The 27,462-nt window shown below is 42.6% G+C and overlaps 3 protein-coding genes across 9 annotated transcripts in view; 2 read left to right on the forward strand and 1 right to left on the reverse strand.

Moving 5' to 3' along the window:
* The first annotated feature begins 431 nt into the window (after positions 1–431).
* On the forward strand, positions 432–7,799 carry shpk (sedoheptulokinase). Its single transcript, XM_034606082.1, has 7 exons — positions 432–615; positions 735–876; positions 3,771–3,945; positions 4,040–4,192; positions 4,376–4,551; positions 4,955–5,155; positions 6,950–7,799. Exons 1-7 carry the CDS (start codon positions 478–480, stop codon positions 7,342–7,344), a joined length of 1,380 nt encoding a protein of 459 aa, XP_034461973.1. The 5' UTR covers positions 432–477; the 3' UTR covers positions 7,345–7,799.
* A 3,075-nt stretch (positions 7,800–10,874) lies between these two features.
* trpv1 (transient receptor potential cation channel, subfamily V, member 1) overlaps positions 10,875–27,462 on the forward strand; it is a 35,893-nt gene continuing 19,305 nt past the window's right edge. For 3 of the 5 annotated variants that reach the window (XR_004616011.1, XR_004616010.1, XM_034606062.1), the window contains exons 1-17: positions 10,875–10,973; positions 11,010–11,038; positions 14,150–14,380; positions 14,551–14,708; positions 14,806–14,958; positions 15,069–15,206; positions 16,557–16,855; positions 17,008–17,184; positions 17,268–17,423; positions 17,778–17,873; positions 17,962–18,032; positions 19,462–19,627; positions 19,718–19,784; positions 20,016–20,347; positions 20,441–20,562; positions 22,571–22,692; positions 22,798–22,941. Coding sequence is in view for 3 of the 5 variants with exons in the window: in XM_034606062.1 (XP_034461953.1) it covers positions 14,172–14,380; positions 14,551–14,708; positions 14,806–14,958; positions 15,069–15,206; positions 16,557–16,855; positions 17,008–17,184; positions 17,268–17,423; positions 17,778–17,873; positions 17,962–18,032; positions 19,462–19,627; positions 19,718–19,784; positions 20,016–20,347; positions 20,441–20,562; positions 22,571–22,692; positions 22,798–22,892 (2,361 nt within the window). In the remaining 2 variants the exon portion in view is untranslated. Of the gene's footprint in view, positions 10,974–11,009; positions 11,039–11,418; positions 11,444–14,149; positions 14,381–14,550; positions 14,709–14,805; positions 14,959–15,068; positions 15,207–16,556; positions 16,856–17,007; positions 17,185–17,267; positions 17,424–17,777; positions 17,874–17,961; positions 18,033–19,461; positions 19,628–19,717; positions 19,785–20,015; positions 20,348–20,440; positions 20,563–22,570; positions 22,693–22,797; positions 23,963–27,462 lie in introns of those variants that run through there. The other 2 variants (XM_034606060.1, XM_034606061.1) reach the window with 2 other exon arrangements.
* fam222ba (family with sequence similarity 222 member Ba) overlaps positions 23,721–27,462 on the reverse strand; it is a 29,592-nt gene continuing 25,850 nt past the window's right edge. For all 3 annotated transcript variants that reach the window (XM_034606070.1, XM_034606072.1, XM_034606071.1), the window contains exon 3: positions 23,721–27,444. In XM_034606070.1, the coding sequence (XP_034461961.1) occupies positions 25,709–27,444 (1,736 nt within the window). In that variant the 3' untranslated portion in view covers positions 23,721–25,708. The remainder of the gene's footprint in view (positions 27,445–27,462) is intronic.

A 27,462-nucleotide genomic window follows, 5' to 3' on the forward strand; every position in this document is an offset into this window, starting at 1 on the left:
ACATTACTTTAAATAAAATAACGCTGTTCATAAATAGTTTAAGACAATGGAATAGTTCTCAGCACGCATGTGTGCCCTTGTGTGACCTTTGTGTTGCCAATACACTCAATACACGTATTTGCTGTAACATGTGTAACAGCATTTTATATGTGTCCATCTCATCAGTCCTTCTCATTAAATGTACCTATTTTGTGTTGTCTAGGTAATATATGTAATATAGGGATAAATACTGAGTAATGTAACTGCTGTTATACAAAAAATACGAGTAAACCGCACGTGGACACCAATGTGCATAAGGACACGTAGAGAAATCCGATTTCCTTTTTTGACATAAACGCATCATTGTTGTCTTCCTCCTGATGATGAAGTTGTTGTGTTGACAGAGAGAGAGAGAGAGAGAGAGAGAGAGAGAGAGAGAGGACTGTACTCACACACACACACACACACACACACACACACACACACACAGTCAGCGGCATGTCGGCCTATATCCTGGGTGTGGACGTGGGGACCACCTCGGTGAAAGCGGTTTTACTGGAGACTGACTCCAGAGCAGTGGCTGCGACTCACACTTTCCCCACCACGTCTGATATCACTGACAGCAGCGGGAGCAAGGTGAGTGCGTTCACGTACCAAACTACTCTCTACCCTGCAGCTCGGAAATATGAACTCTGCCCAGTGCGCGAGTGTGTCAGTGAGTGTGCGTGTAGCCTGTCTTATCTGTTACCCTGCAGGCTAAGGAGCAGGACACAGGTCGGATCGTAGACGCTTTGAATCGGTGCATCGGGCTCCTGCCCAGAGACAAACTGCAGCATGTGTGCAGCATCGGTCTGTCCGGACAGATGCACGGCGTCTTATTCTGGAAGGCAAAGAGCGGTGAGAGCACTGACCTGACTGTATGTGTGGATGCACACGGTGGAGTTTCAAAACATTGTGTGGTCACTTGTGTAACAACGGAAGTTTGAGGAGCTTAGACACTGATCGTCACTGAATTCATTAGATAACATAGGGGGAAAAAATATCTTCAGGGTCAGTGGATCGGATGCTACTGGACCTTGAAATGTAGATAAAATGTGCAAAATTCTATTAATTTAGGTCATAGCAACATATTCAGGTAGGGTCATTTAAAACAGTAGAAAGCCGACCACATTCAAATCCAATAGGTCCAGATTTTATTTGTATTTGCATTAAAATGCAAACACCTCATACATATCAGTTTATATATTAGTCCTAAATTTGCCTATTATTTTTTCATCTAGATCAATGAATTATTCTCTGAGAAACCAACAAAATGGTTGAAAAACACAACATCTCACAATGTTAACGAAAGTGAAGAAAAATTCTGGATCCGCCACCTAATGTGAATCTGCACCAGGATTCTCCCCTGACCCATACCGCTTCCTTCCATCAGATTTTGTGGTTATCCATTGCGTAGGTTTTGCGAGATCCCCAACTAACAGAGAGACAAATAAACGCAGATGAAAACATAACTTCCTTGAAGGAGGTAATAGTAATGACCAATGCCCTTATAATAAACGAGGGGCCTCTGTTCAGAGCCACTCAGTACCCACGTCAGAGTAGCTTTCAGATGTGGCCCCTGCATGTACTTTTTACTTACTTAAATCTAATCCCTATCAGGCCATCCATGATAAAGGCCCCACATCACACTCTCAGGTGTGAGGGCTTTAAACAAAAGCTTATTAACATAGTTTTGAATTCTGTGCTGATTCATGATCCTATGGGGTTAGTTTTGTTTTCAGGCCCTTAGTGAATAATTAAAGGAACATCACCTCATTGTTCAGATCCTGAAGACTTTTGTAGTTTGACTGTTAAAACATGAGCTATTTATACTGAGAGGATAAATCTAAGATATTCACATCTCTTAATTATCGTGACTATAAGAAAATTGTTGCCTCTTTCAGCTATTAATTTTTTTCTAATTAAAAGAAAGAAACCAACTTAACTTAACTTAACTTATTTAACTTATGTATGCATTCACAGTGCCTCAACTTCTTTTTTCCTTCAGTAAATATTATGAAGTGTGAGTTAAATGTAAATCATCACCTGTCAATCTGGTCATGTGATAGTGGGTGGGGACTGCACACAGACAATATTTCCCAACATATCTACATGTTGTTGCACAGGCCTTAGTAGGAACATGTCTAATGAAGAGAAAATTCCAGGAAGAGAAGGCAGTGCGTTGAGCTCTCAGGGCCACCGTAATTTACAGTGGCTTGAATATTTCAGTCCAGGTTGATTTGGCGACACCTGCAGTAATTGATGATAACTGCATTTTGCAGGTTACTGCAAGTAGCAGAGGTTTATGGACAGCAAAAACAACACATTTAAAAAAAGAAGTCAGGCAATAATTGTCCTTCTTCCATCTTTCTTCTTCCACATCTGTTTTTATTCATGCTGCTCACAGCAGGAGTCTGTCAGCAGCAGACACATTTCTTTTTCAGGGAACGTCTTCACAGACACTCTGTTTACTAGAATCCAGGTTTTTATTTGGATCTGCACCAAATTGCACACACTCATAGAGATACCAGCTCCCTAAATAAGTCAGATTCTTTTCATCAAGATCCACGAATTATTTAAGGAATTTAAATTTGTTCCTTTCCTGACAAATAACGCATCCTTCCGCCAACTATCATGGTAATCTGTTTGCGTGATGCCGCTAAATAAAAAACAAACAAACCCAGATGAAAACGGTCAACAGTGATTGTGACTTAAAGGTCCAGTGTGTAAGATTTAGGTGAAAGAGATCTATTGACAGAAATTTTATATAAAATAATCCTAGTGATGTTTTCACGAGTGTGTTTCATCTAAATTAAACAAATTGTTGTTTTCTTTACCCTAGAATGGCCCTTAATATTGAAATACTTTATATTTACATCGGGGGGGGGGTCCTCTCTATGGAGGCTGCCATGTTTCTTGTAGTAGCCCAAACTGGACAAACTAAACACCCTTTGAGTTTTTATGAAAACTGAAGGTTACCACAGGTTCTCTGTCATGTTTGGAAGGGGAGGATGAGGTGAGGGGTGTTCAGCTGCAACATTCAACTTCACCACTAGATGTCACTAAATTCTACACACTGAACTTTTAACAGACGTTGCATTAAATGGAAATTTTCTAGATCACCACTTGAATGCAACGGATTTTGAATTAGTTGTTCAGAATGATGAAAAATGTGTTTTGTGTTAATATTATCACAGATCAGTGAACGTTGCATGTATTATCTTTTTGTATAAAGTTAAGAAAAGTCAGGTCAGATTCTGATCTGAACAGTCACGTCTGTGTTTACAGTCTGAAGAGAGAGACTCTAAAGATAAGTCAGAGTTTGATGACACAACATTTCCCATAATGTTTAACCAGACCGCATTAGAAGAACATTTACTAGTAATAGTCAGGCAGATTTGGAACAAACCTGTCAGCAGGAGAGCTGTGTTTCCATACTGTTGAATTACAGTGATAATTCAGTCTGTAATGCTGATGACTTTTTTAATGCACTCAGGAAATGGACAGTTAGAGAAACTAAATATCCTCATTTTAATAAAGTTTTCATAACTATGTCAACCTCTGCTTGTTGCATCTGAAACTAGATGTGCATGTAGGTTCTTTTTTTAAAAACAATTTTAGGAATCTAATGCTACTGGGATATTTTTGTATCAAAACCAAACGTAATCCATAACCATAAAGTTAAACAGTTGCTATTTTGTGTGGTCAAAATCAAAATCAAAATCTGCTGTGTTTTTCTTCATGTCTCTCAGGTTGTGATTGGTCCAACAGAGACTCCTTCACAGCCAGAGACACCAGTCAGCTGATCACCTGGCAGGACGGACGCTGCAGCAGCAGCTTCCTGTCCTCTCTCCCTAAACCAGACTCACATCTCAGCGTGGCCACAGGGTTTGGCTGTGCAACCATCTTCTGGTACATGAAACACAGGTCAGGACACACCTTTAAAAAACACTCCATGTAAATCCACTTGGTTTTGTGATGTGGAAGTAGTAAAATGTAAAGAGGGGTGGTTTCCCTCCAGGCCTGAGTTCCTCGAGGACTTCACAGCTGCAGGTACCATCCAGGACTACGTGGTGTCCATGCTGTGTGGTCTGGACGGGTGTGTGATGACGCCTCAGAACGCAGCCAGCTGGGGATTCTTCAACACTTCTTCCAACCAGTGGAATGTAGACATGTATGTAAAAGTGCTCAACTTCCTGTGTTAATAACACTAAAGCTGGCAGAGTGTCGTCTTACTAAGATACACGAGTTGAAGCACTAAATGCATGACAGGTGTTCATCATCAGAAGCTCAGTGTCACAGTTGTTATGTGTCCCCTGCATAACAAGTCCCTCCGTGTGTATTGTGCATGCTCTAGTCTAAAGGGTGCTGGCTTCCCTCCGACCCTGCTTCCTCAGTGTGTGCCGTCTGGTGTCTTGGCGGGACTGACTCGCTTTGACTGGCATGGTGTTCCTGCTGGTACGCCAGTAGGGGCCGCCCTGGGAGACTTCCAGTGCTCTGTCTACTCCTGCATGAGTGCACGGACAGACGCAGGTGAAACACGAAGTCCAGTCATGGATGTCTCGGGCTGGGAGTACACTTAATGCACTGAAAGCATCATACGCTCATGGTTTATTCAGTTTGAATAAAGGAATCCAATATGACTGCAACCGTTGGATCTCCTCTACTAATACACTACTTCTTCAATTGATTTGATTCTCTCAGGTTTTTACAATAAACATATTTTAACCATCTATTAGTTTTGTGATGGAAATAGGAGAATAATTTCAGTTTTATAGAAACAAAAAAAATTGATCACATGTTTTAGCACACACAGACGACTGATGCATTATGGGTTAAGTGTTATCCCACAATCGCCTTTTGCATGTCCCGTTTGTTGCTGTTATTCATACATCTCGTACTCTCATATACTGTATCTTTCTCCTAAATTTCCCAGTTCTTAACATAAGCACCTCAGCACAGCTGACCTTTGCCATGCCCGCTGACTTCAGTCCTCCAGATTTTCCTCAGCCCGCCTCCTCCATCTCCTACTTCCCCTACTTTGACTCCTCGTACCTGGCGGTGGCGGCGTCGCTGAACGGAGGGAACGTGCTGGCGTCTTTTGTGGAGATGCTCAGCGCCTGGATGAAAGAGCTCAGTATGTGTTTTTATTCAGCATTTCATGAGATAGACTGTACACTCACTGATGAAGTTGCCCTAACCTTAAATTGTCCGGCTGCAGTAACTCGCTCGTTCCATGACTTTTTAGAAGATGAACCCCTGAGTCTTGTGAAAACCATAATAACTTGGCTCAACTGCGTGGCCCATTTCACACCGCAGCTGCATTTAGAAACTACGTTTGGAGAAAGAATTTACACTTTCAGATCATCACCAGTGAGGGGCAGTGTTGGCTTGAGGAAAGAGTGGATTGTCGGTAATCTCCTGTACAACCTGTTTCATAATACAATCCAAGTTTATTCATCCTTGGAGACTGAATCCAGACAAAAATAAGCGAAGGATGTTCAATGTTCAATGCTCAATGTTCTGAACACAGATGGAGAGTTAGTGGTTTAATTAATCATAATGAATGCTAAAACAGTTACCTAAAGATAAGACAGAGGTTCTCATCATAATTTGAGATAGCATCACTTCTAAAGAGGGGTAAACCCTGGACAGGTCGCCAGTGTATTACAAGGCTAACTTTAGCTGTTTTGAGACATGAGCACCGCAGAATTGGGTCCGGACTTTCTCTGGAGTTTACCTTTCACACATGAACATCGCAGCAGGACATTCATAGATTAGACGTGTTCATAACAGCACAGAAATGTCTGTAGCGTTCAGATGTAGGGTCCCAGATAGCATATGGATGTGGGCCACTTAAGGCAATGATGCGGCTCTTCTGGCCTTCTTGTGACCTGGAGAAAATGGATGTGAGCCTTAAGTGGCCGAATGTAAAATGGAGTTTGCGAGCTAGTTCAGGCAGCCAACTCGAGCTGCACTGCTCCAATCATGTGACATACACCACGTGACATACCTCACTCTCCACAACCATCTATAATACACACCCACCTTATTAGGCCGTCTATGTAAGCAGAAAAAAATTCCCCAAATTTACTCCCTTTGCTTGCCCCGCATCCACCTGTAGACACCGACCGAGGGTGACAAGTATTTGTTCATCACTCCCATCATATCTATGTAATCATATCGGGGGGAGTGATTAGGTCGGTGCCTAGACGCCAAACACTAACATGTTCTACTGTTGCAATAAACATTTGAACGTGCGTTGTCTGACTGAAACAGTAAATGTGGACCAAATATCTTTAAACAAATGTTGCTGTAGGCAAGGTCTGGTCTGGACATGAACCTAAAGTGTCCCAGGTGGTGAACGGTGAATATAAAACTAACTATAAAACAACCTTTGTCTGACATGCGGTATTGCTATGGCTAACTTGTTGCCCAGAAGTGGAGCACATCGCCCAATTGCCATCATTCCATGTGGTATGTGGCCGTATGGTAGTGTGGGCCAAATCTGGGCCAAAACAATTCTACTATATGAGGTAGCACAGCAGGCAGAGGCACTACATAAATTATTAATTCTGCCTGGGGATCACGTGCAATTGTTTACAGCACATCAACACTGGCGTCTAACTAAAAACGTTCTTAACATCTGATTTAGCGTGCTCTTTATATATGGTCTGAAGGCTCTCACTGGGACATTTGCGTACTCACATAAAATGGCCTTCGTCTAGTTTTGCTGTTTGTTTTTCTATCTGATCAAATGCTTTGTTTCTTTTATTGTTTAATTGCTAGTTAATTATTCTTGTGAGGCACTTGAGAAATGTGCTGAATTAAATACACTTATTACTTATTTACTAAAATGACAGACCACAATAGATTATTCCCATTAAATGTGTTTATCCAAATGTCAAACTGCTCCCTCCCTCCCCCACAGATGCTGAGCTGACTGATTCGTGTTTATACGAGAAGCTGGTCAGCTGCGCCCTGAACCAGGAGAGCAGCGATCTGAGGGTGAGCCCCACTATCCTGGGAGAGAGACACAACCCCCTCTGCCTCGGTCAGGTCACCAACATCTCCGCCGATAACCTCTCCCTTGGCCACGTGACCAGGGCGCTGTGTCGCGGAGTACTGGACAACATCACCTCCATGATGCCAGTCGAGCGTCTGCAGCAGGCAGGGGTTAGCAGGATTGTGGGTAGCGGGAGCGCGCTCACTCGCAACGAGGTGCTGAGGCAGGAAGTGGAGAAGGCGTTTCATCAGCCGGTGGTGTACAGACAGAACGCAGACTCTGCTGTCGGTGTGGCCATGGTCCTCTGTGACCGACTCTAAATGAGACTTATTATCCACAGGGGAAACCTCCCCTGTATGTTTACATGATTAACTGATGATTTTGCACACCTCTGAGTTCCGTATCATATGGTACCACTTTGAAAGAAGGAAGAATCAAGCAAACTGAAATGCTGCAACATATTGTAATCTGTGATCTAAAAACAAAAGCTACAGTATATTTGCCAGGATAGGGATCAAAAACCTTGTGTGACTCAAGATGTGCCATGAGGTTGTGAAACCTTTCAGACCAAAGGACAGAATCTATGACATGTTTAACATTTTAGCCAAAACTAGCAGCTGAGTGCAGCCACATTTAAATTCACTGTCCCTGAAGAGCAATACATTGACCATCTGTGGGTCTTAGCAGTTGTGTTTGGTAGTGTTTTTTCCCCCCAGCAAAAATCACTATGACATCAAATACGTGATGCTTCAAAAAAATCCACTGAAGGGTTGATTTCGCGAATGACGGGAACCATGTGAGGGCAAATACAGTGCATCAACACAATATGCTGTGGAAGACTTAAGACCCCATGTAGCAGCTAAGCCTGAAGTCACTGAGGAGCTGCATAGACAGGCTAATAGACCGGCTACTGGAGCTACTCGTCATGCTCACAATAACGTGGCTTAGTTGGGTCAAACTTCTGCTTTGTTTTTCACTGTTAGGTCTTCAACATGTTACACACAAGAATCCAGATCAGTGTCCATATATCTCCATTCATCCACTCACCAAGTTTCACCAATACCACAACGCACCTCTCACTTCATGTGTATGTGGTCAAAAATCAGTTTGTGCTCCTTCCCTCTCGCAACAGCTTACACGAGAATGAAAGTTCCTACTGATATGGTAAATAACCTGAAGCCCACTAAGGGGCTCCTACACCCCTCATCTTACTACCACGCAGCTTTACAGTTGTTGGTTTCTGCACCAACGCATATGTTTCAAGAGTAGAGAGCAACATGTTTATGCTCATTCCCTGTGTGCTGCTAAAAGACATTATACATAGCCCATGAATCATTTCAGCATCCAACAATAAGGGAAATGTGTCTTCCCCCCCCCCCCCCCCCCCCCCCATCCTTCCATTTCGTGGTTTCTGTGTCAGGTTTCTTGACCCTCTCATCTTTAAGTTCACCCCCACTATCTGAGGTTGCTGAAGAGATTTCATCTATTGATCGATGCAGACTGTGCCTCTGTGTACACGGGTCTGTATGAGAAAGCAGTAGTGACATACCTTACAGGCAGACATCATAATTACAGGCCGGTCACTTGGAAAAACTTCAAAACCCTGACATAAACATTACATATGAGATGTGACAAGACTTTTTATTGAATTATCTTTAGTAATGCAGAAGTAGAAACTAGAATGTAACTAAGGCACTATAGAAAAAGTAGGAATACTATCCAAATAGTTAAAGGATAAGGCTATAAAGTGTCTTTTAAAACCTTTGGTATTTTCAACATATTCACTGGAGCGAGTATAGGAGCATGATCTGTAATGACATTTATACGGTTTTCCAATGATGCACACATTTTTATGAATCATATGTGGAAAAGGTAAAGGTTCTGATGGAAAAGCAGGGTTGAAATGTTCAGGATGCCTGCATAAAAAGAAAGGGAGATGAGACATCTTGCACATATCAAGGTGTATATAAACAAAGTGTGCATTTGTGAGTTACTGGACAAATTATCAGTGTGTGGACATCTTTTTTCTAAAAAAAAACACAGTGTACTTCATAAGATTTAAGATTTAAACAATTTAATATTCAAAAGTTGCCTTGCGCTATTCTGAGCTGTAGTACACGATTAAGAGCCTAAAAACCCTTTGGACAATTGATATTATTTCACTGCAACGTGGTCAGCTACAAGTACAATATTATTACCAGAGTGGACACATATTCCTCTGGTATAATTATCAAAGTGTTTCTACTGAGCCATTAAAACATCTTTATTGCTCCTTAACACTTGACACTTGATTGAAAACTCTCAGTCAGGATTCAGTGATGATGACTGAATATACCCAGTGATCTGATTGGACAGCAGTCTGGCTGTTGACAGGTTTTGATCTGATCATGATGAAGTGAACCTGTGAGCCGTGCAACATTGGTCGCCATGGTGAATGGTTAAAAGTGAATCGGGGTCATGGTACTGGAAAACCAGTCAGATCACAGACTGACCCACTGATGCTTGTGAAAAAGCTCTCGACACAACTGTCCAAGAACGAGTTTGCATGTAGCTCACTGGGTGGAGTCCCTCAGCCGGTGTTGCTGCAGGCTGGAAGTGCTTTGCTCAAGAGCTACAAAGTATCAGTTGTATCAGGGTTGGTGGGGTGTCCCCTCCCCCATTATCCCTGCTCAGTTCATTCTGTGATTATATTTTCATTAAATCTTATTTGCTTAATGCCCTGATTTTAGGACAAACTTTGGTATAAAGAAAAGTTTTTTTTAAATCCTTAAGTTGCTATTTAAATGGATGATTACTGCACTTTCTTTTCCTTCTCTTAATTCTAAGTCTTAATGTATGGTTTCAGTTTGAATTTCTACTGCTCTTAATGTGGAAAATGTTGAATGTTGAAATTAATATTCTTCAGTTCCACATTTTGCTTCAGATGAGGCTCGATGCAGATTATGGCAAACTGTCCTTTCACTAGTTATATTTCCAGCAGCCATGTTCATATTTTATCTTATAATAATGAATTTATATACACATTTTTCCCATGTGGAAAACACACATGACATCAGTGTTATTAAGGTTGTTATTGTTTTTACTACTGTAAGGGAAATGTAACATTTTGATATTAATATAATCATGTTAATTTCCCCTTTGATTGATCATGATTGAATCTTATACAATGTAATCTTGATCATGCTGTATCCTGTACAACTGAGTGAATCTTGGCCTGATTGCTTTAACTAAGGCATCGTTGCCTTGATGTCATCAGAAGATCCTGACCTTTGACTTTGTAACAACCCCAACCAGAGTGGGAGGGATGAGCCAAATGTATAAAGACAAAGAACAGCTTCCCATCGGGGGGCATGTTACAAACTAACCTTTGTCTTATGCACCATGCTCTGAGCAATGTGACAATACTGTAAGAGAATTGTGTCTCGTTCCTCGTTGTCAAAGTGGGATTGCAGAAATTGCCACGACACTACTCAGGCAGGATTTTGTTGAATCAACTACAGTTGATATGGAAATATGTTTCTGTCAGTGCTGCTCATGGCTGAAGTGATGTGATTATACAAATAAAACTTTTTTAACTATAGTGTTATTTAACTCGTCCAGATTATCGTAGACATAGTGACCATCATTCTTTTCTTGTGCACAGATTTCAAAAGTTCAAATTAAAAAAAGACAAATTTATTTAAAAAGGCCAGAGACACATTGAATGACGTAGCACATTAACACAGATAAAACCATCTCACTGTCTTGGTGACCTGTGTTCCTGTAAAAATAAATAAATAAGGAAGTAACCCTAAGAAAGAAACCAGAACTTGTATGCAGAAGCTCTGCAACCACACACTTAGCACTCAGTAGTCACAGGACCACAGCTGCACTGGGAACACACACTGCCGTTAATGTGAAACTAGTGAGAGGCTGATGTGACACAGGAATAGCTTCAGCAACAGTAAGGATTAAAAAAAGTTGACTTACTTAAGAAATATTCCACACAAGTGGCAGAAAAACTGAGCAAAAAGGGTAAGTTTCTCTTGAATATGTTTTATTTTCAGAGACACGTAACAATCTTTTAAAATCTTTTCCTTTATGGGAATTTCTTTCCAGTTAAATTTAACAGTGGAGTACTCAAAATATGACACTGAAAACATTGCAGAAAGCTGCTCAGATCTCGAGGAAGTCATTGAAACACATTGTAATGTAATACAATATAACACGTCATAGTTGCTGATGAGCTGGGGGAGGTCAATAACAGCATCCCTTTTTACACAGGGCTTCACTTAAGTGCTCTGATATTCTCCAGGGCGGGTCACTCAATCTGCCTCTAGCAGGACCATAGGATTCACACGCCCAGATCTCTGCTCCTCTTTGTACGCTTGTTTTGATCAAGAAGACCATCTGGAAGAGGGAGAAGAAGAATTATTTCTGGTGAGTAACCGATGTGTTATGGCTTTGTTTGATGCTTTCAGTTGATTAGATTGAGTCAGGTCCAGGAGAGTATCTTCAGCATCCTTACATGAACAAAACCTAATGTGTCTGAGACATTTAAGATCATACTCTGCACAGCTTCGATTGTGGCTTAGCTTTGATAAAGATACAGAAAATCAGAGGAAACAGACTTCACAGATGTGACTGTCTCTCTTTACATTATTATTCTTTAATATTATTGTAAGAAATAGTACTTATTAATAATCAGTCTATCTGGAGTATTCTGCTGGAAACCCATGCAAATAAAATCAAATAAATAATGTAATAAAAAATAATAAAAAAATACAGAAGGAAATAAATGCATCGTGTGGTGCTTCTGAAAACACAAATTTCCAAAAAAGACGTAATACATTTCTCAAATCGTGTTTCAATTAAATCAAATGTTTAATTTGTCATTCAGATGAGATGCCAAGAATATATTTGAGTTTCATTGTAAGATGTACTTCTCTGTTTCTGCATTCTTTGTGTCTGTCAGTCTTGTGATGATCATGCAGTTCCCAGCGTCACTGATTCCCCATTTCCTTGATAAAAAGGGGAACAAGCAGCCACAGGAGATGTATGTTTCCATTGTCCTTAACATGTCATCTTCTACATCAAAACTTTAGACCAATATGATCGTCTGAAAAGCTGGATTGGATTATTCCGCACAGAAGTAGCTGCGAAATCGTGTTGTGTGCACTGCTGTCATGGAAATCTTATAAATAAACTCCTTTGTGAGTCAGTGGGGTTGAGCTATCACATGTTTGTCTGCCCGTGAGGTGTGGTTAACATATTCAGACCCAGCTGATACAGACACATTGTAACTGATGTGTGAAGCACGAACACTTAACATGTTGTCCTGCACTTTTACTTTCGTCAAGGAGGGTATGTTTACACCTCTGTCCGTTTGTTGGTTTGTTGGTTTGTTTGTCTGTGTGTTTGTTAGTTTGCAGGATAATTTTTCTCTGATTTCCCAGGGAACCACTCTTGGTGTAAAAAGTCAGGCATGTTTAAGGGAGTGATATCTATCAAAGTGTGTGCAATCTGGTGCAGCTTGATTCAATTTAAAGGGGACATAGCATGCCCATTTTACCACAAGTTGATATGGTTCCTTGGGGTCTTAATGAAATGTCTGTAACATACTTTGGTCAAAATACCACAAGGATCATATAAAACAGCACCCTTTTTACCCTGTATAAAACAGCCCTCCACAGAGTGACCTGTTTTGAGTGCCTGTTCCTTTAAATGCTAATGAGCCAGCTCCCCCCTCCCCCCTCTCCCCCCATGATTTTAAACGATATAAATTACATATTTTATATGATATAAATTATCAAATATGCATCCCATACTTTGTATTCCCCTTCTGTTGTCCTGGAGTTTTAATTTTCCCAATCACATAATTAAATGTCCCCCTCTGCCCATCCACTACAAGCACACAAGCAGACAGACAGAGAGAGAAAGAGAGGTGGGGGGGGGGGGGGGGGGGGGGCTATGAAGACCATCATTTACCCCCGAACCCCGACATTCAACGGGTACAACAACAAGCGGAGAAAGCAGAATCGCGGGCTGACCTTATATATACAGTCTATGGGGCTGACCAGCGGAGAAATGCACGTCCCGTGTGAACAGCCAGGCGGCTGCGCGCTTGAGAACGGCGCTGCGCTGCCTCGCAGCGGCGCTTCCGCGTCCGGTGTACCCCGGCATAACTACTGTAACCCGGCGTAACTACTGTAACCCGGCGTACAGTAGAGCTGAACACAGCTGGCAGTGTGGAAGACCGCTGCGAGGCAGCGCAGCGCCGTTCTCAAGCGCGCAGCCGCCTGGCTGTTCACACGGGACGAGCATTTCTCCGCGCTGGTCAGCCCCATAGACTGTATATATAAGGTCAGCCCGCGATTCTGCTTTCTCCGCTTGTTGTTGTACCCGTTGAATGTCGGGGTTCGGGGGTTACAGTAGCGCTGAACACTGCGGAAGTCTTCCACACTGCTGGCTGTGTGGCGCTGACACAAATTCCAGCTCACGCACGGGAGAGCGAGCGGTCGCTCCCGAGCAGCTGCTGCAGCCTCCCAGTCCCAACGATCCAGACAAATGCCACATGTGAGTGAATCGCGGGCTGACCAGCGGAGAAATGCTCGTCCCGTGTGAACAGCCCGGCTGCGTGCTTGGGAACGGCGCTGCGCTGCCTCGCAGCCTCGCTGCCTCCGGTGTAAACCCGGCGTAGCGAGTGTGGGGGGACGGGTGGGCCAAGACCATGTAGGGAGACTTCCAGTTCCTTGTTACGACACAAAACCCAGGAAGCGCAATCGAGTCGCTCAAGCATGACGTTTCTGACTTAGAGGAACTATAACAAAACGCGCGAGTGTTTTTTCCCCAGAGTTTTTGGGTTGGTAGACATGCCAGATACCCACATTAACCTGTAGAAGCACTAACAAAGTGGAATTTGCATGCTATGTCCCCTTTAAAGGAACTGTTGCACCTTGTCGAGAGTATGCACTCTTTCTAATATACAATCAGCTTGTTTGATTTGAGAAATCTCAGATGCTGGAAGAGATTAGAAAAATATTCTGGTCAATCTTTATAATCTTTGGGTGGCTCATAACTCGCCTACAGAAAATGTCTTGTGCACTATTCAAAAGCCAAGTCCACTTGTGTCATGTCTCCACATAGACCACTGCAGAGGGAGGTAGAGATGAAGAAGTCGGAGATGTTTGGCTTCTCCCTGGAAGCAGACGACAGGACGGAGGAGAAGAAATCGCGGCAAACAGCAGCAAAGGGGGATGGATTGGTCTCTGCTTTGGGTTTGGGCCAGAAGGCCCAAAAGGCACCAATGGACACTGATTACCAGGAAGAAATGGAGGAGACAAAGTCGAAACTCAGATTCAATCTCAACTTTGACAAGTGAGGTTCTCCATGCCTTGATAATATGATCCTACCTTTTTTTTTAAATCACCATATCTCAGGTTCAGTGTGTCATCAAGCCCCACAGAGTTGATTCATGTGGAGCGGCTTGACCTTTTGACTCATGTATGTCTCTAACCCAATTGTCTGTGTGATATTTTGCATTGTAGAGCGATTCAAGGTATAGAGCAGGACGACAGGACGAGAGAGAGTCAGACATTTGACATTGAAAGGCTGTTTGAAGCAGTGGCCAGCGGAGACGTCAGAAAGCTGGAGGGCCTGGGCCTGTACCTGTACCAAAACATGAAGAGACTGTCCGACTCCCTCTGTGAGTGTGTCAGGACCCTCAGTGCACCACACTGTAAGCCGTTGCCCCATCTGTATGTGTGTGCATTTACTCCCTGAGTGTTATGTTGCACCTGCAGATCAGTCGTATGGCAAAACCACCCTCATGAAGGCTCTCCTGCACCTCAGAGATGGCAAGAACGAGACTGTGGAATTATTAATTGAGATTTCCGAGAGGCTGGGCGACATTAAAGAGTTTGTGAATGCAGCCTACACCAGCAGCTATTACAAAGGTACACTTTTTATCTGTGAATCTAAGAGCTTGAATTTCACACAATCCTTTTTAAGGGACCCCACTCTCCCAGTCTTTCCTAGTAAACACAATGATGTTTGACTCTGACAGGTCAGACAGCTCTCCATATAGCCATCGAGAGGAGGAGTATTTCCTATGTGAAACTACTGGTCAGTAAAGGAGCAGATGTCCACGCCAAAGCCTGTGGAAAATTCTTCCAGCCACATGACAGCCCCTACTTTTACTTTGGTGAGTTTACGCTGCTACAGAGCGGGAAGTACAACTCAGCATTTGACAGTCTTTGTTGCTGTCTTAGCTGGGTTGTTTCTCTGCTGCACATCAACCATTGAGTATATCAATATCCCAAATTCTGTTTCTTTGTTTTCTTTTCATGTCATCAATAATAACTGTTACTTTCTTAATTAATGCTAACGAAGGGTATAAGCTAAAGACACTGGAGTACTACTAAATGTAACTAATTTTGTAACTAATTTTGAAAGACCAGTGTCCTAGAAATCTTTGACATTAAGTGCATGATAATATTCATTATCATTATCATTAATTATGTTTCCATCAGAGATAAATCACCTGGAACTCAGAATTATTGTGTTGTCATTAGATCAAAATGAGCCTTTCATATCTTAAACAGGAGCTGGTACAGCACAGAGCCCATCATGTTGTTTCTACAGCAGCTCAGAGTGAACAAACCAAAGACTCTGGAGAGTTTCTACATTACTGGAAGGGTACTAGATTGGAAAGAGAGTGATCAGGGCATATTTATGCAGTCAGTTGCAATCGATATCCTCACCACTTGATCCCACTAAATCCTACAAAATGGACCTTTAAGCACATATTGAAATAACTCTGATGACAACATTAGGGTTACAGAAGACAAACATCTGTTTTCTTAGGCCTAGTTGCTCCTGTAACAAGTAAACTGAACCTTGTGTGAAAACCAATGATGAAACACCAACTGTAAATACTTAATACTTTGGGCACCTGCTAGTTCACCTGGTAGCACGGGACGCCCTGCACCCGGAGGCTTGAGTCCTCCTGCAGCGGCTGCAGGTTCGGTTCTGACTCTTTGCTGCACGTCTTTCCCATTTCACACATAAAATTATAATAATAAAATAAGAGTGAATTTCCAGAGTTAAAGTTACACTAATACATCTTAAGGTGTGTTTTAAGTAGTCATGTTAAATCTGGAACATGGACTGAAAAAGTTTATAGAATAAACTCCGAAGGATCATTTCCATCAACCACTGTCCTTTTAAAGAAAACCGGTAAACTTGGTTCTTGGAAAGAGACCTTGGTAGGGGATATACAATACAGTATTTGTTCGATAAACTTCTGGCTAAATAATGTCCAGCAGTTTTTAACAGGTCAGTAGTCATAAAACTATATCTTTCATTCAAATAACTAATTCGAATGAGAAAAAATGTGCTAGTTTCAAAGCTCTGCAGTCAAAGGTCATGCTTGTACATTGATGAATTGAATGTCAAACCTTCTAACATGAAGTGTTATAATAAATAAATTACACAAACACAGGCTAAATAAAGACCAGCCACTGACTGAAGTCCCTCTCTGTGTCATCCTCAGGTGAGCTGCCTCTGTCTCTGGCCGCATGCACCAACCAGGCTGACGTGGTGGACTTCCTGATGGAGAACGAGTACGAGCAGGCGGACGCAAAGCTGGCAGATTCTCAGGGTAACACAGTACTGCATGCTCTGGTGGTGATTGCTGACAACTCCATTGAGAACACAGACTTCATCACCAACATATACGACGGCATCCTCAAGACCACTGCCCGACTGCATCCGAAGCTGAAGCTGGAAGACATCGAGAACCACCAGGGGCTAACACCTCTCAAAATGGCTGCCAAGACTGGCAAGATAGGGGTCAGTAGAGATGTGGCTAGATCATTTAAAAGGTTTCCATAGTCCTGCTGCCTAGTAGTGTGCTCCAGACAAGTCTACAGTTTTAGATTGAATGTTTAACTGCCGGGACAACAGACAGTGAACCTTCTGGCTTTCCTTTCATTTGCCTGCAGCTTTTTGCCCACATCCTGAAACGGGAATTCCAAGAGAGCCAGACCAAACATTTGTCCCGTAAATTCACTGAATGGGTTTACGGACCGGTCACCTGCTCCCTGTACGACCTGGCCTCGTTGGATTCGTGCGAGGAAGCCTCAGTCATGGAGATACTAATCCGCGGCAGCGACATTCCTGTGAGTTCTGGCATCAAGAGCCCAGTCAGGGCTGCTGCTGTCATCCCGTTCTTAAACATCTTTCTCCTCCTGTTTCCTTGCAGAACCGTCACAAGATGCTTGAGACGGAACCTCTGACCCGAATACTGGATGAGAAGTGGAAGAAGTTTGCGGGTCCCCTGTTTTTCCTCAACTTCCTGTTCTACATTGTGTACCTGATCATATTCACTATTGTGGGTTACAATAAGAAAGAAGGAAAGGTGAGGTTCAGAGATTGAATATAAAGATGGATAACGCTTCTGCACTTCCTTCCACTATCCTGAAATGAAGCTAAAATATCCATGATACCAGTGCCGCCATCTTGCGCATATGGAGCAAGAGTATGTGCAGTAGCGATCGAGGGATGAAGCCATCTTTCAGAAACAACTTTTTTGTCTGGTTCATGTCCCATTTACTAACATGGAGGAGGCCAGATTTCTGCAGCCAGCCACCAGGTGGCAATCAAGGGGCTTTGGCTTCATTTCCAGGGAGCCAGCATGTCTTTAAATACAGTCTATGATCCATCTGAGACAGACCTGTGCTGATGATGCTGACGTTTGACTTCTGCTCCACAGACTCCCTTTCCCCTCGAACACAACTTGATCGGTTACCTGTACGTTTCAGGCCAGCTACTGTTACTACTGGCAAACATCTATTTCTTTTTAGGAGGGGTATGTGCTCTTACTCTAAATCTTATCACCATCTTGTTGAGAATGTATTGCAGTCATGTGACTCTTGCCCTTTTTCCTAAATCCCCAGATAATTGACATGTGCAGGAAGCGACCAAAGCTGCAGACGTTGATGATCGATGGATATTATGAGATTCTTTTGTAAGTAAAAATGTATCTATGTATTTATCTGTCTGTCTGTCTATAAAGATTTTCAGACGGTTACATGAGATTTTTATCACAAACACAGCAGCCAACAAATATCATGTTTGCAAGATATTTTCATTTCCCCTCCTGTACAGAGGGTCACTTTATTTAGTTGTTGTTCTTCGATGTGTGATTAGGGGCCATTTTTACCGAGCTTCACAGGAACAGGAAGGGAGGGGAAGCTGCGGCCAGTGAAGCGTTTGTTTTGGTCAGAGATGCTGGTGCTAGTGCACCATCTAGTGGGAGTGAATATTACACATTTGAAAATAGTCAATCGGGGGTTGACCTTTTCTACGGTCACAGAGAGGTGAGTTTTTGGATCAATGTTTTCAGGCATTAACTAGAATAATAACACCGATATACACATAGTTCGTATAAGAAGGGTTCCAACAACTGTTTCAAGTCAGAAACGGGTTAAATGTGGCTTATTTGGTCACCAACATTTCTATTTATAATAGAAAATAAATAATCTGAAGAAAACAATGCAGTTCATCGACTCACACAGTTAAAGTCACCTGCTTGTTACTCTGCTACCAATGGAAATGCCACAGTACGTGTTTCCTGTACATACTGTCACAGTAGTGTATTGATAGTCAATCCCTTCAATCACTAACAAGTAAACCCCTTGACTACATACAGGAGATCTCACTTACACTCGTCATCTGACTTTACAGATCAGTCAGACATTTTGACTTGTCATCATTGGAAAGTCACAGGTGATAACATCAATAAAAGGTCCAGTCCTATTCAAGTGTAAGTCATGACAGTGTGAACAGGAGCCAACGTGAACAACACAAGAACCCTGAAACAGAAGCAGCTTAATGGAATGGAGCCGTTATTAACGGTTTAATTTATTTAGGCCTTGTGTTCTATCGTAAGTGTTTGATTCGTCTGTAAAATGTTTTGTGTATTTGATACTTGTTTGATTATTTTATCAGTCTAAATCCCTTTTCATAAAACTGGTTTCAGTTTGACATTAAACGTCTTTTTGTTCTGTTGCTCAGCCCTGATTAGTTTATAGTCACTGTACAATTTTCAATACTACTATTAAAAGAACAACTCACTATAAAACACAAACAGTGAATAACACAGGGGATTAATGAAACAGCGCACAGACCAATGACATGTAAACAGCTTCATATGATCTTTTAAAGTATGTCTTATATATGTTGTTTTACAAAGTAAAAACATACAAACCTCACTGTTATATGTTTGATAATATAGATTTGCATTGTTATATCCACCAAGGAGTAAATGTTTTCGTCTGATTGTTTGTCTGAAATAAAACTCCAGATCTAATGAATTTAAATGTGGTTTCATAAGGGGACTGCTGCACTGAGTTGTAATTTAAAATCAAAGTTGTGACCACTCTACTGTTTGGCAGTTTCGTGCAGGGCTTCCTCTTCATGACCTCGGCCGGGCTGTACGTGTGCGGGCGGCAGGAGTACCTGGGCTTCATGGTGCTGTGTCTCGCCCTGAGCTGGGTGAACCTGCTCTACTATTCCAGGGGAGACAGACACATGGGCATCTACAGTGTCATGATACAGAAGGTACAGTCCACACAGCCTCAGCTGTGTCACAGTGAACACCGCAGCGACCACTCTCATCCCTGATGCCTCTTGTCTCCTCTCTTTTTGTAGATGATCCTCAGTGACCTCCTGAAATTTCTTTTTGTCTATGTCGTCTTCCTCTTTGGATTTTCAGCAGGTATTTTACTTTTTCCTCTATAAATGACAAGAGACATTCAATACCATCTCACAATACTTTCTGACTTGCAAATAGAATGCACAAATGAATATTATCATAGTTATACTTACCTTACATTGATTTGAAAACTAGCACTCTCCTACATTTTCAAAATAATTCCCCTTCACAAACAAATCAAAAGCACATTGAGATAAAACTTAAACATCTTCCTCTTCCCGTCTCCTGTCTCAGCCGTGGTCTCCCTGCTCAAAGAGCCTCCTGTAAAAAACAAAACGGTCAAAATAGGTCAGGGGCGTCTCTTTGGCCCCATCGCCGCTGATGAGGAGTGCGTGAAACCCAGCTTCACCAACATCGCCTACACCACGCTGCAGCTCTTCAAGTTCACCATCGGCATGGGCGACATGGAGTTCACGCAGGACTACCACAATAGGGAGGTCTTCTACATTCTCCTCATCGCCTACATCATACTCACCTACATCCTGCTGTTCAACATGCTCATCGCCCTCATGAACCGCACCGTAGAGAGGATCAAAATGCAGAGCAGCAGCATCTGGAAGCTGCAGGTGAGAGAAGCATCCAGAGGTTTCCACTGGTCGTACGAGTGACTGCATCTAGGCGGCTGTGGTTTGAATGAGGTGCTGTGAATTTGGTTTCAGAGGTCCATCACCATCCTGGACATGGAGAAAAGGCTGCCTGGTTTCATGAGGAGGAGGTTGCGCTGCGGGGTGGAGAAAAAACTGGGCACGGTTCTTGGAGATGATTGTCGCCGGTGTTTCAGGTTAGATTCTGCTTTGCTCAGCTCAGACAATCAGTGACCAAAATGTTCAATAACGTTTCAGACAGTGAGTAGATCACAATAAGGCCCCAGATAAAAAGTCCGACAGCTGTATGGAGTTTGTAGAAATTTGTTTGTTTGATTTATATGCATGAGTAAATGAAGCACATAGAAAGATGAATATTAAACACATATGAAGACTAGAATGGCACTAGAATTGTGTAACAACAGTTCTGTGAGACATGAGAAGTTGGAGGAGCAAAGACACTGACGTCTTCATTCAGTAATTAATTGGAGGAATAAAAAAGGAGAGAGAGGAAAATCCAAAAAAGGGAGATGAATGCAGAAAGATAAAATTATATACAGAGCAAGTCCGCCATGGCACTGGACCCTAGAATATAGATAGAATGTTAAAAATGTTAGTAATATCAATTATATCAGGTAGGATGGTTTAAAATTTAACAAGAATGAAACTCAGTGTTCAAATCTCCTAACAGTCTCCTTATGAAACCACATTTAAATTCACTAGATTCAGATTTTTATTTGGATTTGCATCAAATTACACACACTAAAGTATCAGTCACGTAATCTGTTTTTTTTTTATTCAAGATCCATGACTTACTTACTGAGAAATATATACGAATATGTTGAGAAACGCCCTCTCATGATGTTAAAGAAAGTGAAAAAAGATCCTTGATCCGCCCCCTGCTCCAGATCCGCACAAAGGTTTTCTGTGTTCTTTCCTGACCCATACCACATCCTTCCACTAAGTGTCAGATTTGGCCTAATCCTGCTAACAAACAAACATCGTTGGTGGAGGTAATAAAAAATCCAGCACATGTAAACTGCACTATGACCATGTTAAGGATGTGGCTCTAAGGATGGCAATGTTTATTTGTCTCATCAGCAGCTCGATGATGCCATGAATCTCCTTTAACACCACCATGATGTTGACCTTTGGGACTTTGATGCCTCAACGACTACTGAACCAATTCCTGTTGAATTTAAAACAGATTCCACTTTTGGTGATCCCCAGTTCATCTAGCGGCATCATTAACCCAAATGATTTCTTGTCCAATACGTTGGTTTAAAATTCAAATACATGCAAAACTCATCGGCCCCAGCTGCTCCTGCTTCTGGTTGCTGCTAGTTTGCAAATGTGTCCGTGCTAACATGCAAAATGGAGGAAAAATCACACCTGCTAAATATCAGCAAGTTAGCGTTGTCATTGTGGGCATGTCAGCATGAGGAGAGAAGCATTTAGCTCAAAGCACCACTGTGCCTAAGTGCAGTCGAACACAGCTGCAGTCTCGTCACACAATATTGACGTCCTGTCTGGTAGAGACTGGAAATCTCTGATATCTTCATTACTTCAGTTGATATAAAGCTATACATTTAGCAAGATCCTATTTATTTAATCTGATTGCACAGTAAACGAGGGGAAGACTTTTATTTCAGCATGTGATTACTGGTGGGTTTTTGGGGCTGTGGGCTGAAGTGAAACCATCATATGTAATCTGCAGTGTGCATTCATTGTACATGCTCAGTAAGAAAGCAACAGGCCAGAGTCAGAGAATAGTAGTGGCACCACTCAGTAGTGCTCATATTTTGGCTCTAGTTGTGCTGGATGAGACACAATATCCTCGTGTGTCCATAATTTTGAGTCCTGGTGTGTTGCGTGACAGTGAGGTGTTGAAATAGTAATGTCATGACATGATCTAAAAGTTTGGCTGCTATATGGCGTTTTAGACATTGTCTCCTATGTTTCAAAATGTAATCTCTTTTACAAGTTACCCCTCAGATTTATAACAGAGGAATAAAAAACTGCAGGAAAATGTGAAAGCAAAAGCAAAGGGTTGTGCTTTATGATTTAACAAATGATGCAGCTGTGTGAGCGGGATCGATTTAAGTGCAGCACACTGTTCTTCACTAATTTGCCTTCTCTGACGGCTGATTGATGTGTCACACAGCGGACAGTAATTGGAGCATGTGTCTCTTCTTGTCGTCTCAGAGTGGAGGAAGTCAACTGGAACAAATGGAACATCAACCTGGGCAAAATCAATGAGGATCCCGGCTGCTGGGATCGTTTACGCCAGCCCACACCAGACACTCCGCCGCACAGACCAAACAGAGGTGCAGACACGTTTCTACATTAGAAAAAGGCCATTTTCTAATCTAGTAATCCTCTGTGGCAGGAAAGTGATCTGCCCCTGGTGACATTTCCTCCTTTTTCCACAGGGAGGAGCTGGAGAGGCTTATTCGGGGACGGCAGTAGGCGATTGCAGACACATCAGTCCACAGAGATGTTTCCTCTGAGCGACCTACCGGTCTGAAAAGACACAGCTCAGGGCTTCACTCAGCCTGACTGACCTGAGCGACGAGGCATTCAAACCCAAAGACAGTATTCCCTTTCAGCTCTACCTTCCTAAATGACTGATACTCCACCGTCAGCTAGACTTTAAATGGAATCTTTGAGGCAATATCTCAGACAGGGACAGTAATGAGAAAGAGATTGTTGACTTTCATCTAATTGACTGTTAAAAAAAGAATTTATCAATGCTGAAACAAGTGCTGCTTATATACCAAAGAAACCATGCATTTAAAACCCATTAACTACTTAATCATTTTGTAGATGCCACCTATGGCTCCACCTAAACAGGATGCATGTCCTCTGTCTGCAAAAAAAGACCACATCCAAAGGCACTGCTCAAAATCCCTCAAGGGGCAAGATGGAGCACGAAGGTGCTGATCCTGCCCTCCTGCTGTGTGCCCTTTATACGGGTCCCATTTTCATCACAGCCAGACAAGCTAAATCTACTGCAGCCACACAGTCCTGCAGATTTCACAGCTTGCTCTGTCTACTCTTCTTCCTGTTTCTATTTGGCAGGGCCGGGCTCGGATAAATAGCGTGAAAGCACAGCAATAGGTGCAGCTATGACTGCCTTTAGCACCAGCTGTTGGTGTAGATGGACCCTTTGGACCATTCAGTCTCATGTTAGACAAGTGTGTGAATAACTGACCTACCTGAACATGTAATAGTTAAAAGTTACTAAGCTGCAGAATGAAGAGAGCAATAGAAAACATGCAGTTAAATCATCTGTTGTTACTTCCAACGTGTATAAAAATGTTCCAGATAATCCAAACTACGGCTCAGACTCATATCAAAGCATAAATTAGAACTTTATTTTATTATTACAATATTACAAAAAGAGTAGCACAACTCTCACGCACTCGCCTCTTATCTCTAGTACAGAATGACACAAAAAAAGGCTTGTGGACCTTCTTCCTTTTCACAGCAATAGTACAAGAAACAAAGGAGAAAATAAAATTTAAATAACAAGCAAATCAAGTATTATAAATAGTCACAACTGCAAACTGAAGCTTTGAAACTTGAAAAAAAAAAAAAAGTTACAGCCCTGTAACTACACATTGCTAAAATATATAATTACAAAATATTACTCCTTTTCTCGCTTTTCCGTAATAAAGAATTTCTAAGCAATTGTCTGTCTATTCAACAAAACATCAAAATAAAAAGATCAGGAAGAAAAGAAATGCTATTTCTGTGTATCCTTACTGTCTTCCTTCACCTTATTGTTTGGGGTTTTCGTCAAAACCATGCTCATTTGCAAAGGAAAGTCCAAGGACCAAACACTTAAGGCTTTTTAAGGGCTGTTAGGGAGTTAGGTGGATAAAACATGGGCATCATTGTGTTTCTATACACACACACACACACAACCACTCTCTCTCCATCTCTCTCACACACACATACACACCCTGAAGTCTACCCACATCAGCAGGCAACATTCACACACAATCATTACATTTTTTAAGTTACAGTAGTCTAGTAGGTAAGCCAGTGTACAATAAAATAAACAATGCATTTGCTGTTTCACTTTAAACTCAAAAGGTCAGTTTTGTTTACCTCCAAGTGATCTTGCAAGTGATCAATTTGGTCTTTCCAGACAGACTTCACATCAAAATCAGTAGCAACTACACATAACTTAATCCACTTAAGTTCCTGCTGTCGGGATCAAAACTCTGGCTCGACTGGTAGTTCGATTCTATGTGACATTTTGTAACACCATCAGTTCCTATAGTCCAGAGTTCTGTCCTCAAAACTAACCGATCCCCTTCAATAATCTCAACATTCAAGTATTACATTTGTCATGGTTACAAAAAATTATCTGAAAAGGAAACAAAATAAAATGGCATCTTCATAACAGTGTGTCTTTGTTAACCTGACTTTGGCCGTTTGAAGGTATGAGAGTACTTCACAATGTTGTTGCCAAACCTTCCTGGCATTAACAAGTCTTTTTTTTTTTAAACACCTGAATTCATTGCAGCATTGTAAGCAGAACAGAGCATCACCTATTTAACATATTTGCTCCCTGCTGGATCACAACTATGTACATGCAACTTGATTACATGTAGCCTTAACCGATAGAAAGGAATCAATGTTGAATAGTCCCATTATACAAATAAATAGTTATATTTAAAAAGAATAAAACCACTGTGTACGTGTGCATAACGCAAGCTGTACTACTATCTCCAGTGTCTGATAGCTTTGCATTGAAACAAGATCATTACTCTCTAATGATTGTGTTCAATCAAGCTACTACGAAATTTGAGCATTGACACCAAAATTTAAATTAGTCACTTGTCTAAAACAAAATAATCCTGACAAGACCCTGTAAAAACATCCAGAGTTTTTTAATGGGCCATCTATTTGTTTTTCTTCTTCTTTTCTTACATGCATAAGAAAATATTATCGATAGGTCTTAAGTTGAAATAACACAGGATCTGTAGATCCAGGCACACAAATAGGCAAGTATGATAGAAGAGGAGGAAGCAGGGAATGACACACACACAGTACAGACATGTACACACACGTACATGAAAAAGTTCCCTAAAGTGCTCGATAAATGCACTCATCAACAAAAATAAAAGTAGCAATTGATCACTTGCAAGATTTATTTTAAAAAAAGAACAAAAGAACAAAAAAATACTGTTCTTCATTAAATATATTAATTTACCCTCTTTAACATTAGCGGTAATTTGCTTAAGTTATCAATTCAATTTTCTTCTTGTGTTTCCTTTCTTAAGACTAAACAAAGGGGTTTGATAACTGTTGTGTAGACAAGGCCATAGCTTATCTGTACCCTGGGTGCTGGATGAGAGCGGTTCTGCCATCCCCAACCTCTGGACCTACCCTGCTCAGAGAAGGCCTGTGCATCTTGCCCATCAACCCTAGATTCTGATCGCGGAAATAGGGCGTCTGGAAGTCCCCACCCAAGTAATCTGCTGTTTGTATCAGAGTAGTCTGGGCAGAGGAAGAGGTGGAGGAGGAGCTCGCTCCTAGCCTGTAATGGGTAGCCCCAGGGGGCCCACAGTCTAGTGTGGTGCAACCCCCTGGGCCTGCACCATGGAATGGCATGGCTATGTCCTGAGACCCGGAGCTGTCACTGTTGGGTGTGGGAAGGATGCTGCTGTTCCAAATGTGAGACTGGAAGTAATGACCATTAGTGTAGTGAGCCATGGGACCAGGCATGCAGTTGTTATTGACTGGGGGAGAGGGGGTGGGCCTCTCTACAGGAGGCTTCAGTGTGTAAGGCTGACCCACACACACCTCTGCGGGGTAGCCCATGCCCTTAAAATGGAAGGTGGGGTCCCTGGAAGGCTGCTTGCAGATGTGGGTCCCACCGTTTTGAATGTGGGGTATATGAGCCATCTGGTGCGGATTCCAAGAGAGCATCTTCTGCTGCTGTGTGTTATGTTGTATCTGTTGTTGCTGCTGATTCTGTTGTTGATGCAGATGATGCTGCAGTTGGTGCTGCTGCTTGAGATCAGTGTGGCTGGAAGGCAAGTGGTTCATAGCAGTCATGCCGGGTGGAAGATGAGCTCCCATTGGGGCCGTGGCGTTCTCTTGAGGGCAAATAATGCAGTTGGGTGGGGGGAAGCCAGGGGTGCCAGGGTTGCTGTGCATCGAGACCCTGGAGCAGGCGCTGATAAGCAGGTTCCGACTAATAGGGCTGGGGTTGGCGATCTGGCCCTCGCACATGGAGGTTGCTCCTACACCTTGGGCTCGAGCTTGGCAGAACTGGTTGATCTGATGCACAATGGTGCTCAGGTCGGCCTGGCGGCCCTGGTGCAGCCCAGCAGCCATTGAGAGTGGAATGGTTGAGGTAGAGACTGTAACATTAGGAGGTGCATCGCCATCTGGTGGCTTTCTGCCCCCCTGCAGACAAAGTGGCGGCTGCTGCTGCTGCTGCTGCTGCTGCTGCTGAAGGTGCTGCTGCTGAAGCATGACAGTAGGGGGCCCCTGGGGATGGCAAAGAGCTGGGTGCTGAGACATAGTCTGAAGTCTAGGTGGGCCCTGAGGGTGCTGGGCCATAGGGGGAGGGTGTCTGAGGCTCTGGGTGTGACCCTGGTGCTGAGGAAGGGGCATCTGTAGAGCCTGAGGTGGGTCCTGTTGTTGAAGGGTTAAGTTATGCTGAGTCAGGTGAAGGTTCGGCAGAGGTGGGTGGTGATTTAAAGTGCTGGTCGAAGCCACTTGGTAGGGTCCAGTGGGATGGTTCATGATGACTTCAGGGTGTAAGCGTGCCCGGCTGCCGTCAAAATCTTTTAGGACGCCTTTGACTGTAGGCACCTTGATGGTTGCAAGGAGGCCTGTCTTGGCAATGGCCTGAGACGAAGGGTAAGGGCTGTAGCGCTGGCCTGACGTATCCAGCCCGTTCACTGTGCGCCGCACGTGGTTTCGCTGGGGGACCTTGACGCTGTTAGGGAATATTTTGATGGTGAGGGGGTGGTTGGCAACCTTCTTAGCATATGCATCCAATTCTGCAGGGGTTGGAAATGGAGTGGATCTCATCCTTTGTGTGGTGTCCCCTGTGGAAGAGGACAGGA

Source organism: Hippoglossus hippoglossus, chromosome 14 (genome assembly GCF_009819705.1).
Source record: "Hippoglossus hippoglossus isolate fHipHip1 chromosome 14, fHipHip1.pri, whole genome shotgun sequence".
NCBI classification, from domain to species: Eukaryota; Metazoa; Chordata; class Actinopteri; order Pleuronectiformes; family Pleuronectidae; genus Hippoglossus; species Hippoglossus hippoglossus.